General features: G+C 31.7%; 1 protein-coding gene across 1 annotated transcript in view; it reads right to left on the minus strand.

Annotated features, from left to right (window-relative positions):
* Positions 1 to 2,061: 2,061 nt before the first annotated feature.
* LOC145267422 (vacuolar protein sorting-associated protein 33B-like) overlaps positions 2,062 to 16,885 on the minus strand; it is a 66,835-nt gene continuing 52,011 nt past the window's right edge. Inside the window, exons 15-19 of the mRNA XM_080123301.1 lie at positions 16,690 to 16,845; positions 11,874 to 11,975; positions 8,945 to 9,038; positions 5,656 to 5,769; positions 2,062 to 3,470 (exon numbers count right to left, since the gene is read on the minus strand). Coding sequence (XP_079979427.1) covers positions 3,394 to 3,470; positions 5,656 to 5,769; positions 8,945 to 9,038; positions 11,874 to 11,975; positions 16,690 to 16,845 — 543 coding nt within the window. The 3' untranslated portion in view covers positions 2,062 to 3,393. The remainder of the gene's footprint in view (positions 3,471 to 5,655; positions 5,770 to 8,944; positions 9,039 to 11,873; positions 11,976 to 16,689; positions 16,846 to 16,885) is intronic.

A 16,885-nucleotide genomic window follows, 5' to 3' on the forward strand; every position in this document is an offset into this window, starting at 1 on the left:
AAACTGTTTTCATTAATAATTAATTTTCTACCTCATCGTTTTTCGTAAATTTAGGATATGTTCATTACTGTGACATGACAATTAAGTAGATACCATTGGTTTTACTTGAAATTCAATATTTCGATTTTTGCATTTCATTCTAATAATGAAAGGAAAAAAAAAAAGAAATGCTTCATCTAATACCAGTAGGCACAGGTGAAACGTGAACAAATTCCGCAGAATCTTTCACATTTTTTTTCTAATGGCTGGAAATACTTGAAATACTTCGCCAAGGCTATCAAGGGTATTTTTTTTTTATTGTGATGTCATCACTAGATGAGTTGCCGACCATGGCTTAAGAGAGGCCCATCTACCCTCGAGAAAAGGATAGACTATGCCAGTTTCCCAACCTGGTATTTTTACTTCCTGGTACATACAGCACTTGCCTTCCTAAATGGTCACCCATCTGGTACTGGCCAGGCTCAACATTGCTTAACTTTGGTGATCTGATGAGAACCGGTCTGTCAACATGATTGTGCCGCGTATATAATGAAGAAGCACCCAACAATAATAATCATTTTACAAGAGAAGATAATTCGTGATGCAACTGATCATAAATTTTCCAAATTGTGAAATCAAAAAATTTGACAACAATAACTAAAACATGACTTTCACTAACCCCAAGACTAACCCTAACTTTGAAGTAATGTCTGGCTTTAAAAACCTAATATTCTGCTTCATCATATAATTCAGAGAATGTCGGAGTTGGGGCTGAGACTAAACTTTGTTTAACATCACCAAATATGAACATTTTGTTGAATAATCAACAAAATGTTCGTTAATTTTTTTTTTTTTTTTTAATTTAAATATTTTAAACTGTGAATAACAATTGTTAAAAACTGAATATAATAAAATTTTGCTTCAATTACTATTGAAGATAACAAAACATCAAAAGTTTTATTTATTGAATTTGTTTAAAAATGCCTGTTACTTTTTTAAATTTTATTTTAGAATAGTCAGAATGCTTTTAATGTTTTTCAGATTTTTTTTTTTTTTTTTTAAATAAGTTTTAAAATAAACTTTTAATTAAAACTACTAGTGCTGGTAGAGTACTTGAATCATTTTCCACTTTTAGCAAGCTTCCACTTTTTTTTATAATTAGTATGAACAAAAAAATGTGTAAAATTTTGTGGGGAAAAAAATATGCTACTTATTTTTTGCATGAGAGAGCTATTGATGACTGTATTTACATATTGTTTTTATTGGCAAAAACCATTAGGGTACTTATGCAGTTTATGAACCCTGTTAATTTTTAGATAAGACTTTCAAGTTCAATTTTTATCCTATCTTTTCTTTATTAAATTGTTAGGTGAAAGTACAGAATAGTTGAAAAGCACTCCCTTCTCTATGTTAAGAATGGTCTTCTAAATTAATAGCAGGCCGCCCAATTTACCCAATCGTTTAACATACATAAATATATTTTAATTCATGCAAATTCTTATTTATTATTATAGAGCCAATTCACTATTGATTAGTATACAATATATAGAAATGATTTTAAAAGTTATAAAAAAAATTATGACTTGGGTACCATCTGCTTGAATTGAAACCAGAACGTTGAGCGTTCCTGTTTTAATCATATTTATCTCTCTAGCATCATTACAGTCTGAGCTACTGCCGGACAGATACAGAAGCTTAAAAATTAAAGGAAATCGTGTTTCTATTTGTGTACAGACAAACTCCAAAAACAGAATAAATTTTTAATAGTACAGAGATTTAATTTATTTTTATTTCGGACTATTATTCTCATCTTTATTAGTTGTTGTTTTTGATCTTTTATTGGTTTTGTTTATTCACAACGTTTCGGCCAACTATTCCTATCCGTCGTGGTTACCACCTGACGAAGGCCAGAGGAATAGTTGGCCGAAACGTTGTGAATAAACAAAACCAATAAAAGATAAAAAAACAACAACTAATAAAGATGAGACTAATAGTCCGAAATAAAAATAAATTAATATATAATGCTCATCTCAAAAATGAATTCCAATTAAGGAATAATACATAGATATATAAGTACAGAGATTTGTTTCAAACAAAATTTAAGTTCAGATTTATTCAATTTACACATTATAACAAAATTTAAGTTCAGATTTATTGAATTTACACATTATAACAAAATTTAAGTTCAGATTTATTCAATTTACACATTATTACAAAATTTAAGTTCAGATTTATTCAATTTACACATTATAACAAAATAAAAAAAAAAGTGGATTTGATTTGCAAATGAACACATGAAATCAGGTTTGGTTTCGTTTCAGCAGAAAAAGCAGCCAATTTGATTTGCTTGAAATGTTTCCAGATTTTCACACTCTCTCCTTCTATTCAGTCATGAAATTTGATTGTCATATTTACAATTGAATGAAAAAAAAAAAAGGAAAAATAGAAAAAGACATGGTACAAAATATCTGAACCTTCTTTCAATTAAAATCATTATTGCTCAAATGAAGACTTCATATTTATCAGGTGGGAGGTTTTCAGATTTCAGATTTTCAGATTCCATATCTTTAGCTTGCATTTCTTCATATTTTTAAATTTCACATCTTAAGATTTCATGTTTCTGAAAATAACAACCGAGATGAGAATAATATTTTCACATTTCATATTTTCAGATTTGTTAGGTTAAAAAGTTTTCAGTTTTAATAAAACTGCACTATTTGTCATCTCAATTCCAGCAAATCAGAAAAAAAAAACCCTAAAATTTTGAGAATTGATAATAAAGCATCAAATTCTATATTTATTTTAGAAACGGGTTTGAAATTTAAATTCTAAGTAATACTTTAAAATTTCTTTTACTTTAAATTCATTTTTGACATTAAATGAAAATTTGATTGCATAATTTCGAGTGACAAAATCGCCAACCACATTCTTTAGAATTTAAAAAATAAACTCAGCTGAGCCGCTATGAGTTTAGAATTTCAAATAAATAAGTTGATCAAATTCGCGTTAAATATTTTTTTAAAAGTGAAAAAGATATAAATTTTTTTAATGGTTTTTTAAGAATTTAAAACCCAAAATATTTCAAGATTTCATGTTTCATTACTTGGTTTTGTTATCTTAACATAGTTCTGTTGGGCTTTTTTGTTTGTTTTCTCATTTTTTTCATGTGGAGAAAATATTCTTTGAACGATTCTTTATTATTTTTCCTGTAGAAAAAACAACAAGACTTGATTGAATTGAAGGTGAGATGGACTAGATGTTGACTTGGAACGCTGTTTACAATAAAGCCGGACATCAGAAGGAATGGAATTCTATCTTGACCAGAATCTTTTTGGATTCTTTTTATGATATCCACATAACACAAATACATTCCACATAAAACTGAAGACATTCTTTATTTATTATTCTCCATCTTCAACTGTTGTCCATGAATGATTCCAACATCCGCTGACCATTTGTGATGCATGTTGTACCAATTAAAAACCGATAACCTTTAAAAAAAAAAAAAATAATAATAATAATAAATAAAAAAAATAGAAATCATTTTTTCAAAAAAAATTTAATAATTTTTTGGTTCTTCTTCATTATAATAGTGAAATTCAAAAATCGAAATATTTGAATTTCAAGTAAAACCAATATCTATTTAATTGTCATGTCACAGTAATGAACACATCCAAAAATTACGAAAAACGATAAGGTAGAAATTTAATTATTAATGAAAATAAGTTTCAAAAGACAGCGAAAATTAAGTTTTCCAAATTAAGAAAACAGAGTTTGAATTGTAAAAAAAGGGAGGTAATTATTTCTGAAAACTAAAAATCTTAGGCCAATTTAGTAAAACTATTTGCTAATTGTCTTCAAAAACTGTTTTCATTAACATTAATTCCCTAGCTTAGCGTATTTTATAATTTTGGGATATTTTCATTAGTACAACATGACAATTAAGTAGATATCATTGGTTTTATTCGAAATTCAATATTTTCATTTTCAAATTTTGCTATTATCATGAAAAGAACTAATTTTTTTTATTTATGCTCTTAAGCCTTACCTTTTTTCAAATACAAGGAATTTGGCCACCTCCCCCTTTTAAGAAAATGAATAATCATTAATGATTGACAGCATTTTACGATTTATTAGTTGTTAGGATATCCAGAACTGGTAAAAATAAACCTCTATAAAACATGGGAAAAAAATCCTCCCAGACTTTGTTATGGAAAGGGCAGATAACTTATTCTACCATCAAATTCAACAATTGTTTATTAAAAATCAATGTTACACAGGATGCTGTTGTGGCTCAGTAATATAACGCGTGTAACAAATCGTGTTAAACATTCACTCTTATTGTGAATGTGAGTGACCGCAACTGGCCGAGACAATGACAAAAATCTTTCTTTTTCTAATTAGTTCCTTAGATAAAGAAATAACTTTCACTTTATCCTTTGTCTCTGTGCTTCATCAAATTCTGTGCCTATTTATACAAAAGAATATCGATGCAATTATATTTCAGATTATATTAACAAAATATTGCAGATTATATTAACAAAATATTGCAGATCATATTAACAAAATATTGCAGATTATATTAACAAAATATTGCAGATTATATTAACAAAATATTGCAGATCATATTAACAAAATATTTAGATTATATTAACAAAATATTTAGATTATATTAACAAAATATTTAGATTATATTAACAAAATATTTAGATTATATTAAAAAAATATTGCAGATCATATTAACAAAATATTTAGATTATATTAAAAAAATATTGCAGATCATATTAACAAAATATTGCAGATCATATTAACAAAATATTGCAGATCATATTAACAAAATATTGCAGATCATATTAACAAAATATTGCAGATCATATTAACAAAATATTGCAGATTATATTAACAAAATATTGCAGATCATATTAACAAAATATTGCAGATTATATTAAAAAAAATATTGCAGATTATATTAACAAAATATTGCAGATTATATTAACAAAATATTGCAGATTATATTAACAAAATATTGCAGATTATATTAACAAAATATTGCAGATTATATTAATAAAATATTGCAGATTATATTAACAAAATATTGCTGCTTGGCAAATAGCTAAAGAATGTGCAATTCTGAATTTTTGAGATGAGATGTGAATGCTTGTGTTATTTTGATTAATGCTTCTTTTCCTACTAAGGAAAAAGAGGGTTGGCTCTACATTACAAGAATTCGAACCGTTAGTATAAATATTTTCTTTCTGTTATATATATTTTTTTTTTCACTAATATTAACAATTAGTGTAGATATCCCAAAAAATTGAGCCATAGAAAAACTTTTAACAAATATCTTAGTGACTCCTGATGATTGAACCTTTTTATGATCTACGGATCCACCCTCAAACGGTTTGAAGACTTTAGTAGGAAAAGAAGCATGTTCTCAACACCTGAAAAAGGTCGCAGGTTACAGCAACTGAAGCATTGTGTTAATAACACCCAAGATGAGAATAAGAGTCCGATTTATCAACATAACCCAAGCTAAAGGATGTGTCTATTATTATGATTTGAATTTCTTTTGGGCTTATTAATTTCTTAACTTTAAAAAATAGTTTTGTTATAAAATAAAAAGTTACAAAACAACATTGTAAAATAAATCAATTAAACAAGATGAAAAATAATCACCTTTTTCTCTACCTAAAATTCGAAGAGCTGCTATTTCAGAAAATGTACAACCCCCGAGAAAAAATACCATCACAACTTTTGCTGCAGGATAATCGGGACGACTACCAGGTTTGCCTGCAATGATAATAATTTTTTTTTTTTTTAAATAGGCATTTGGTAATAGAATAAACAAGGAAACTATCAATAAATAATGTTAAACCATTTTGTTTCTGAATTTTTGAAATGAGGTTTAATAAATTTGGATTATTCGAATTACTGTTTCCATCTTGAGCATTATTTTCAATCTAATATATTTACAACTTGCAACTGTGGACTGTCAGTGAATTTAATATTATCTTGACATTTCCTTCTTTTCGAGGAAGCTAATTCAACCCATCTAGGGACAGAGCTCTACAAGAATAACTATATATACATATGAGTTAAAGAAGCAGACTTAGTATAGAATTTAATACAATATTGAAATCATCTAGTATATAAAAGCGAAAATGTGTGTTTGTGCGTTTTTTTGTATGTCCGACAAAGGCTTTTTTCAGGGGGAGGGGGGGTAACCACGTCTTAGAACTTTTTATATACTTTCTAGATTATAATATCTCAGATTTGCGAATGGACGTCACATCTATCTTTTATTTGAGTGACTTTTACATGCTATTTTCATGCTATTTCTTCCTCTCGCGTGTTTGTTTGGCTTTTTCGTATAAATAAAGCGAAGAAAATACGGTTCACTGGCACTCTTACCAGGAGCATCTAGAAAAGTAATAAGCTTTGATCAAAACCCTTCATATCAGACAATTGCTATTCATTTGGACACTCCCCTTTTTATGGGGGAGCTGGTTTTCCCCAACATCTTGAGGAAATAAACAAAACTGGCTTGCAGCCAAAGTTAAGTGCAGGATTGCATTCTTCTTTGCCTCAAAGGCTTCGGGTTCAAGCCTACCTGCCTACTAACATTTTTTTTTTCTACACACACACACACACACACACACACACACCGACAAACACCCAGGAACCCCTGCTAGTCTTCTATATATATAAAAGGCAAAACAGCCGTGCGCGTTTTTGTATGTCCACAAAAGGCTTTTTTCGCCGCGGGTTCTCAACGAGGTTAAATTTATTTATAACTTTCCTTATACTTCCTAGATTATAATATCTTCGATTCGAAAACAGACGTCATCTCTACATTTATTTGGATCGGCTTTTAAAAAAATCCCTGGTTTCTATTGTTTGTTTGTCTTTTTCATATGAAAGCGAAACTAATCGAAGCGAAGGCAGCAACCTGGCTTTCCTGCTAGGGACGTCAAGAGAAACAATCAGCTTTGATCAATGTGGAGGAAACCCTTCATATCAGACAACTGCTATTCATTTGGACACTGCCAGAGCTCCCCCTTTTACTAGGGAGTTGGTTTTCCTCAACATCGTGGGGAAACAGATATGGCAGAAACTGGCCTAAAGCCAGAGTTAAGTGCGTGATTCTTAACTTAAGCCAGACGTTCATTTCTGCACCTGCGTGAACGCATTCACTTAACTATTCATTTCTACAAGTCAACTTTTGGATTGACATCGCTAAATTTGAACGTTTTACACATCCTTTTGCGTCATAGCCTAGTGGTAAGATTTCAGGTTTTCTTTCACTTTATTTTCCGCCTTCACGTGACGTGTTCGAACCTGCATACCTACTTTTTTTTTTTTTTAACACCTACAAACGCCCAGACAACGCTGGGCACCCCCCGCTATTTAATTCTAAAGTCACTAATAAATATATACATTAGTGATGGGACGATTCCAATGTTTTTCCCAGATTTCGAAACAATTACTGATTCTGTTTTAAACTCCTGATTCCAATTCTTTTAAATTTCTAAATTTCCCCAAAACATCTTGCCTTGATGGAGGGGAGATTAAAACTTGCTGCTATGGCTTCAAATGATCTGAAAAAACAGCAAGGGGAGACTTGATTCCAAATATTTCTCATGTGTTATATCGCCTCTCTTTTGGAAATAGGGTACGATTATGTATATCTCTAGTATCAAATAATAATTTCTCCATGAGAAAATATGTCTTTATTTACGACTGCTAAAATTTTTTTATTAAACTCAAAAATCTGTATGAAATTTGGAAGCAAACCCTCTAATTAATCCAACGGGGTAGATTGTTCTTGTTCTATTAGCCATGACCAGCTAAAAGTATTAATTTTTTTATACTCATCATCGTATTCAGCTTAACGTGTATTTTACACGCCGGTACGTGTTAGAACTGTTTTAGAAATTTACTTCAAAGCTAGCATATCTCTGGTCAGGTTTTCATTTATCCCTCTTTAAGCCCATCCGTAGCATTTCCTCTTTGGTGACCCTGCTATTTCAAGTGGTCTACATCTACCAACCCATAAACTCTCATTCGTTCATTCAAATTGACCATAACATCAAATCCTCAATTTCGGCACGCATCTCCGGATACTTTTCAGAGATGTATCAGATGTCATTCTTAAGCTATTTTGTTTATCTCTTCTTTAGAAGGTTATGTACAATGTTAGGTGTAGTAGGATTGATGAAAGCGTTTTTGTGGAACAAACTGGATTCGAACATGGAACACCCAGGTTTTCAGTCCATGTCATTAACTACTCAAGCAGCATCACGCCCTGCTATTCTTATTATTGCCTGTAGTAAGGATTGAAACTTCAACCTTCATAAGACTCATTTAAAAATGACTTTTAAAGAAAGGCTTCTAACTATTAGGCCCTATGTCCATGTGGAAAGTTCTAGTAATAACAATTAGTTAACGACAGAGACCAAGATTCAAATGTGATGTGCATGACTATGTGTGAGTGATGGTTCAACATAAGCCATGTAATCATTATAGCATACTGGGAGTTTGGAGACAAGAAATTGTAGTTACTTCACAGTTTTTCATTAAGGAGTAAATGTGAAATGATGTGAGATCCTACAAATAGCTAATAGTTAGGGATTTCTATCTTTCTCTCTCTGCCAGAAGCATCCGGAGATCCTTGCCGAAATTGAGGATTTGATGTTATGGTTATGTTAAGTTGAATGAACGGATGAGAGTTTATGGTTTGGTAAATAAAGAACTACATAAATTTTTTACAAAATAATCAGAAAACTTGAGAGACCATTATCCAGCAGAAAAATCTGGTTCATTAATTTTAGATCAATATTGCTTTATAAATACAGTGAATGATGCATAAATCTTAGATTGGTGGGGTTTTATTGATTAAGAGAAGATAGAAACAAACATGGAAGAAAAATTATACAAAAAAAAAAATTTTTTTTGTTGTACAGACCTTTAGGGATACGAGATCGAATACTACAGAATGTTTCACCTGGTAATAATTTTGCAACATCATCAAGACCAGATAATCCATCACGATTTAAGATCTGAAAAATTAAAATAATAATAATGAGATTTGGCAAAAGCTCTTACAATCATCATCTCATCTCTCTTTCAGGACACTTCACCACCGAACCTACACAACTTCTCCAGTTCTCTCGATCTCGCAGGTCCCAATCGCATGTCCTGTAGCAGGTTGTCAACGTAGGTCATTCTTCTTCTACCACAGTTTGGGTGTCCATCTGTTGGTATCCAGAGAACAAGCTTGCTTATCTTCACTGTGTCTCATGCAGTGACCGGCTACTCTCATTCTTCTCTACTGTACTTTCAATGATACTGATGATAGGTCACCATGAAGTTGCTGGTTTGTTGCATGGTTCCTCCATGATGTATTGAGGGCCATCCTGAGCATCCATGTGTAACAGCCATCCAGTCTCTTCTTCAGAGCATTTGTAAGTGAGTCCATGACTCAGCACCATAGAGAAGGACTGTTTCTACTGTGGCAACAAAGAGTCTTAATCTTATTCTTAAATTTGAATTTTGAGTAAACAGACAAAAACCATTTGAAAGCAGGTTTGTCTGATTTTATTTGGGCGGGGGGGGGGGGGCATAATTAGAAATGTCCTTGTTTCATGTGGTTATCAAGGTGGTAGTCGAATTGTTATACAATGGTGGAAAATATCTCTGACTACTCAGGCCAAGATCACAGTGTAGTATCTGTTCTGATGCTACACTTCACCTTTTCTGTCCTCGGTCAGAGGAGAAATCCTTCATGGCTGAGACAATTTTTTATTTTTGTTCCTATCCAGAGTGCCCCTTTTTGGGAAGCTGGATTTTCCCCACATTAAAAACCGACCTTGTCGAGAGGCAAGTAAATAGGAACAATACACAGGCATTTCTAATTACAAAAAAAATTTCTCCGCTGATAAATATTTTACTATCTGAAATTAATAATTAAAAAAAAGTCAAGTTTAAAAAATTCATAATTTTTAATAAATATATTAGCATCTTAAACATGGTTGTAAAAGCATTTTTGTCTGTTTAATCAAAATTGAAAATAATAAAAAAAATAAATAAATTTAAAAATAAATAAAAGATTTTTTGAAAAAATAGTTTTACAGGTATCTATAACATGTTTTCTATCTTTTGTCTTTCTTCTGGGAATGGAATCGAAAATAAAGCCCTATACTAAGATCAAACATTTTATCAAATAAAATTGCACGGGGAATCCAATGGCAGTATTATTTTTGTGTTCATTTTTTAATTTATATAAAATATTGTAAAGTTCAACGTTTTACCAGACATCCATAAGCTGTCAAAACAACATTGTTATTTTAATATACTAGCAAGGCTACTCAACATTGTCCCCAGCAAAAGTGTAACATAACTTCTCTCCCTCTCTTCCCCCCCAACTCACTTTCTTCTTTGCCCAACCCATTCCTCTCTCTGAACATACATACACCGATAACTTGAGTCAAGTCTTAGAAAAGAATCAGAGTTACCTCCCTTTACATAACATTAAAAGATGTGTACATCTTGATAACATTAAGTGATATAAATAACCATTTGACACCCAAATTATGAATCTTTTTAAAAATATTTTTTAATTTTAGATCCAAGGTTACACCAATTTAAAAAAAATACCAACTTTGTGGGTGCTTTTGCATTTTTCAAGTTTTAACTGGTCATACAGACATTTACCTTTTATATAATATACTAGATGTACTCGCCATTGCCCAGTATTAAATGTAACTTTAAATTCCATGAAAAAATTGAAGTAAAAAAAAAACCCAAAGAGACTAAGATATGTGCAGGCGAGTATTATGTTTTTTTTCTGAACAGTTCACTTCTTGTAAGTAAAAAAAAATACTTGAGCTGAGATCAAAACCAAACCTTAAAGACAGTGAGTCAAGTACGATAACCATTAGGTCAGCTTGACACAATCTTTAAAAAGTGCTTTCAAACCTACTTCTTAACATAAGGAATCTGTCATGGGAACGATTCACGCATGTGCATTCATGAAATACTTGACAAACAGATAAAAACCCGATGACACCCCCCCCCACGTACCAATCTTTCAATTTTGACTCCTTAGCAGCTCTTTTTCCCAGATGAAAACTGATAAAATGTTTTTCACATGTCTGAACACCCTAATTACTGAATTTCAAGTCTGTAGATCCAAAACCGACATCTTGCTGCCCAACTCCCCACAGTCCCCCTGTAGCTTATGTCCCTGATAGTAGCCCCCTACATCAAAGTGGCAATGTACCTTGTTTGGGGTGAAAATGTAATAAAAAAAAATAAAATAAAAAACATCTGTTGAGTATATAGGTTGAGAATCGTCCTAACACACACAATTATCACTTTTATAGATATATAGATTAGCAGAGCTATCTGGCATTGCCCCAGGGCAAAAGTGTAACTTCTATCTCTCTATCCGTCTATCTTTCTTTCTTTTCCTATCCACTGTTTTTCTCCTGCCTCTCCCCACTTCCCTCCTTGCCTAACACATTCCTAACTCTTATCAATTCTTCAATGAATGACTCGGCATAAGAAAATTAACTCCTTGATTAAAATATCTTTAGTTAGTAAATAATATGGCTGAGAAGCACACCCTTTTCCCCTTTACTAAATCTGTGCCAGCTTAAGGTCGAAAAATTAATGATTTTTTTTCTAATTTTTAGATATTATTTATACGGGGCAACGCCAATCAAGAAAACAAATTTTGAACTTAAATTTGTGAAATATATATATATATATATATATATATATATATATTGAGTCCATATTTTGAAAGAAAATAATAAAATCTATCAAACTGTTCATTTAATACTAAAAGAATAAAAAAAATGATGATATTATGTTAAATGCTAACAACTTACTTCTTCCACGAGTCGACATGACAGAGGGCAATAGGCGCCACTAAAGACATATGACATATCACGTGGACTTTTCAAATTTATTTCTTCAGCTGATTTTGGAATCTACAAAAAAAAAAAAAAAAGATAAACATATCATATACAAACAAAATCAGTTTTAAATCAAATAAAAACCAAAAAGAAGTTTCATTTTTTTTCAATTGTCATAATGTTTAATTCGCCCAAGCTCAAGATTTGATAAACTTGACCGAATTTATGACAGTAATTTTTTTTTTTTTTACTGTCTTTTTATCTTTCATTTTAGCCTGAGTTTTTTTTGATGGTTAGAACAATCTAAAAGTACGTCTTAAACTAATTGCTGAGAAAGAATTCAAGATTCTTATATTTATAATCATCTTTTATAACAAAAGCTACCCCCCAAAAATCCAAAGGGCAATAAATAAAAAATCAAGACCCACAAATCTAACATCAATCCAAGAAAAAAGTCACCAACATCTAATTATAAGAGAACGAACTATCTTTTGTTCAAAAACTAAAAATTGTCAGTCATAAGTAACAGCTTAAATTAGAAAGTTGCTGTTTTTTATCAATGGAGTCAGAAGGATAAGAAATTGTCATAATTTGGCACAATGGTTAGCATGCTCAATAACAGCTGGCTGGTTAATTTTAACACATCCAAAATCAAGCTTCTATCTTTTCACTAATAATGCTCTGATCCCCACTTGATCCCAATGGCTCTCATCTCAAAGAAGCACTATGCTTTGACAAGCTTCTGGGACACCTGATCTGACGAAAGATGTGCATTAAATCTATTGCCAAGGTCAGTAGAAAAATGGTTTCGTCATTTTACCATTCCAGAAGGTATCTCACTCCCGACACAATCCTTTACTTATACAAGAGCCAAATATATCCTACAATGAAGTACTGCTGCCATATCTGAGGAGGAGTACGCTATCCTGCCTTGATGGAATTTAAAACCGGCTTTGAAACTCTTCGCCTCCCTGCAACCTCTTTTCCACAGAAGAGACACTGCAAGCCTGTCTCTGCTCCATCGTTATTTTCATGCCAAGTGTTACTGTTAGCTTCAATCTATGGTCACCACTGCCAAACTTTCACACACACAAAAAACAAAAACACCCAACTATCTACAACCACTATCAACAATTTCCCCCACTCCATATCTCTGCCTAAATCTAAACACAAATTCTATGAACAAAGCTTCTTTCTTAAAACTTCCTGCCTGTGGAACTGTTCTGCTGGCCTGCTTTACAGCATAGTCATTTTCAAGTCCAATGTAAACAAGTTCTTGCTGAGGTGCTCTCTTAAATTATTAAATTCTACCTAATTTCCACCACTAACAATCACTATGCTGTTACTCCAGTGACCACTGTACACTCATTAATGCTTATTCTTGAGTAGCCTTTTGGCCTTGATAAATGGTAATTCGTTTATAAAAAAAAACAGGATGGAAGACTGGGATTCAAACTTTGATTAAGTCGTATCATGCTCATTTCTTTACTAAACACTTAGCATAATAAAGTAGAGATCAAAGTAAAGGAGTGGTGCCTTCTACTAGATCTTGGTGAAATAGCTATTAAAATGTTAGGTTGCCATTAACCAAGATCTACTACTACTACTACTACTATAATTGTTTTATAAAAAGTAAATATCTAGAACAAAGCACACATACGACATGTATTCTCCCCTTTTTTATAAATGATTTTCTTCTCTTTCGCTGTAAGACCCTGATTATAATGGAACGCACATTCAACAACACCACATTTATTGATTTGTATGGTACAAAATCTCTTAGAAATCGGACCATATTTATTAGATCGTTTCGAAAATACGGGCCTGTTTCTTGACTAATTTTTTAAAAAGTTGATTTCAGCTCCTACTTTTGCAGTGCTTTATTATTAGAATTTACTAGCAGATAAACCCGACATTATCCAGAATTTATATTATGCTCACAGATTGGTGAGTGTGGTTGTCTTTTCGCTGTCTCTTTAAAGGTCATACAAATTGGCTGACCGGTAAAATCCAATCACTGCTCCCTTAGGGTTCATATGAGTTAACCTATGCAAATTCGAATGGTTTGACTTCCTGTCTTTTTTGCGATTTTCACTAATATGGTTAACAGTTGATGGCATTGCGACACAAACCTTAACCGATTCTCACAAGCAAAATCAATCTTCCCGTGATGAAAGCAACCATAACTTATGGTCGAAACATGCTTACCTGTTACCAGAACACCTCTTAATATAAGTTTATGCAAATGCAGTTGTTTACAAACATTCTTTCTATATATTTACCTTTTACTGTTTGTATATTATTCTTTATTACTTGCATAACTGTGTTCAATTAGTATACACAGATGTACTTGTTTACAGACTCTTTAATTAATATACATGGTTGTTGTTCCTTTTCTTTAAAAGCTGTCACTCCAATTCAACTCCAAGCATTTATCTTTAAGTATAATTCTTACTTTCTCACAAACAAGAATTTAACTTTTCTTCATAGAATACAAAATTTTTTTTGTATTATTTGGATGTTTTGGACTACTGTTCTCATCTTGAATGTCATTTTCACAACGTTTCGGTTGATGTAACTTCCAACCTTCTTCAGGCATATCTTGTTGAACTCGGAAATTTGGATGGAATTTCGAACGGAACCTTTTATTTATTTCACAAGAGCAGCATGCTCTCGTTCTATCAGCCATCGTTGTCATCAACAACAAATTTAAACAGAAATGCATGCCGTCTTTGTAATCAGCAACAAAACTTTCTATTATTCGCATTATTTGGATTCTTTGGATGCTGTTATAATCTTGAGCATCATTTTCACATTTTCAGTCAATGAAGACTGAATAAAGGTCCTAAGTAATTCGCAATTGTATTTTTTCGTCACCCACACTAAGAATTGAACCTTCAACCTTCAGGAGAATATCACTTTTACAACTGATTTTTCCAAGTACTCTAACCAGTGCAAACTGTTTAAATTACTTGGAAAAATCAACTGTAAAAAAAAAAAAAAAAGGTTGAAAGTAGGCAACCGAAAAATACAATTGAAAAGTGATGTAAATAAAGTGTTCCGTTCAAAATTCCCGAGTTTCACAAGATACACCTGAAGAAGTTTGGAGGTTACATTGACTGAAACATGAAAATAATACTCAAGATGAGAATAGTAGTCTGAAGAATCCAAATAATATAAATAACCAATCCTCATCTTAAAAATACAAAAAATTCTATATGCTTAATGTGTACTGTTTTAAGTAATTTCAAATAATTTCTTTCAGAATAAAACTTTGAAATATATAAGTTATCTCTATATAAATAAAATGAACTCATTTTTTCCCGTCAGATTTTGACCTTAATAGGATTAAAAATCAAGATATTTCATGCAAATATAATATGCACAAACGGCAGAACAATATCTGAGGTGTGTTATAGGCTTATTATTTCTCAAATTCCTTGATAATCTTAGATTTCTATACTTTTTCTGCTGAGAAGTCACGGCCAAAATCGGTTAAGATCAATGGAAGTGGTAAAATATTTTCTCTCTAATAAATTCCTCCTCCCCCTGCCACCACTTAACACCGTTTGGGGATCGTTCACAAGGAACAGTTGAGAAGAGAACACCGGTTTGGCTTCGTAGTTCTTTCATGTGAAGTTATTTAAAATCACTAAACTAAGCTGCAGTGCTCTGTGGCGTAGTGGTTAGCGTGCTGGACAATTCACATTATATTTTCACGTTCGCGCCGACCTACCGTAGTCGGTTTTTTTTTGTTTTTTTTTGTTTTTTTTCCTAAACAACTGGAATGGACTTTTCTTGGTGGTCGAACTGTTAACGTTGCAGATGTTTTTTTTTTTTTTGTTTTTTCACACTTTATTTTCCTACTTTTACTCATGACTCCGGGTTTGATCCTTCCTACTTACCTACCATAACATTTTTTAACCCCCCCCCCCCGTCCCGGAAACAAACACTCGGGCAACGCCAGGTACCCCCGCTAGTTTATAATAAAAATGAAAAAAGAAAAAAAATACATATATTTTTGTACAAGTTTAAAGCAGATCAAAATGCTTCTCAAGCAGTCTCCAATATCAGCAAAGTGTGGGGAAATTAAAGGTTTGAGAAGATGAATAAACGTCAAAAATACTTGTATTTGTACATAATTTTCTCCATATTAAAACAAAACAAAAATAAAGAAACAAGAATAAATCTGTATGATATACATACCTGTGACGGAAAGAAAATATCAAATTCCAAAAAAATCACATAAAATGATCAAGTAGTTTATTTTCATGACAAAAATTATATCCAAGCAAATTTGAGTTTTTCCAATGCCCCCTCCCTCACCATGTTAAGAATGGCTTACTAAAATCTTGCAAGTTTGAATTATTTTGACTTATTATTCTTGTTCTTTAAGCCTGTTTTCTAAGATCATGTTGTGACATCATCACTGTTCTTTTAGCCACAGAATTTGATTTTTTTTTATTTAAGAATAAAACTACATGATCAATTTACGTGACTTTTGGTGTATGATATTTTTTCGGTCACAGATACATACACCATGTAGACCTTTTCTTTAATTTTGTTTTTTAATATAGGAGGAATTCTGTACACACACCAAAACACTTGATGTCAGTATTTCAAGTGTTTGAAGCAAATTGTTAAAGCAAAAAAGATTGATGAAAGGGTTATGCATAAACTCAACGAATGTTTATTTCTGAAATCAATCATTATTTTCTGAACGACTTAAAAACAATGAATTCAAAATAAATGTTTTTGTTTTTTTTTAAAGAAAATCTTGTTCACTGACCAGGTTGAGTTTTTTCACTAAAGTTTGGAATGTGTTTCGTTTTGCTATGGCAGCAGCTAGATTGCCCAACTGTTTTGTCAGGACAGCTTCTTGTTCGTTCAGAAGGTGTAGCTTGCGTAAATTATTTAATGACAGCATCATTTCAAATCCATAACTCTAGGAAAAAGAAAAGTGGACAGAAGTTAACAAACAAAAA

Source organism: Euprymna scolopes, chromosome 4 (genome assembly GCF_053919585.1).
Source record: "Euprymna scolopes isolate OS-2025 chromosome 4, ASM5391958v1, whole genome shotgun sequence".
In the NCBI taxonomy this organism is placed as follows: Eukaryota; Metazoa; Mollusca; class Cephalopoda; order Sepiida; family Sepiolidae; genus Euprymna; species Euprymna scolopes.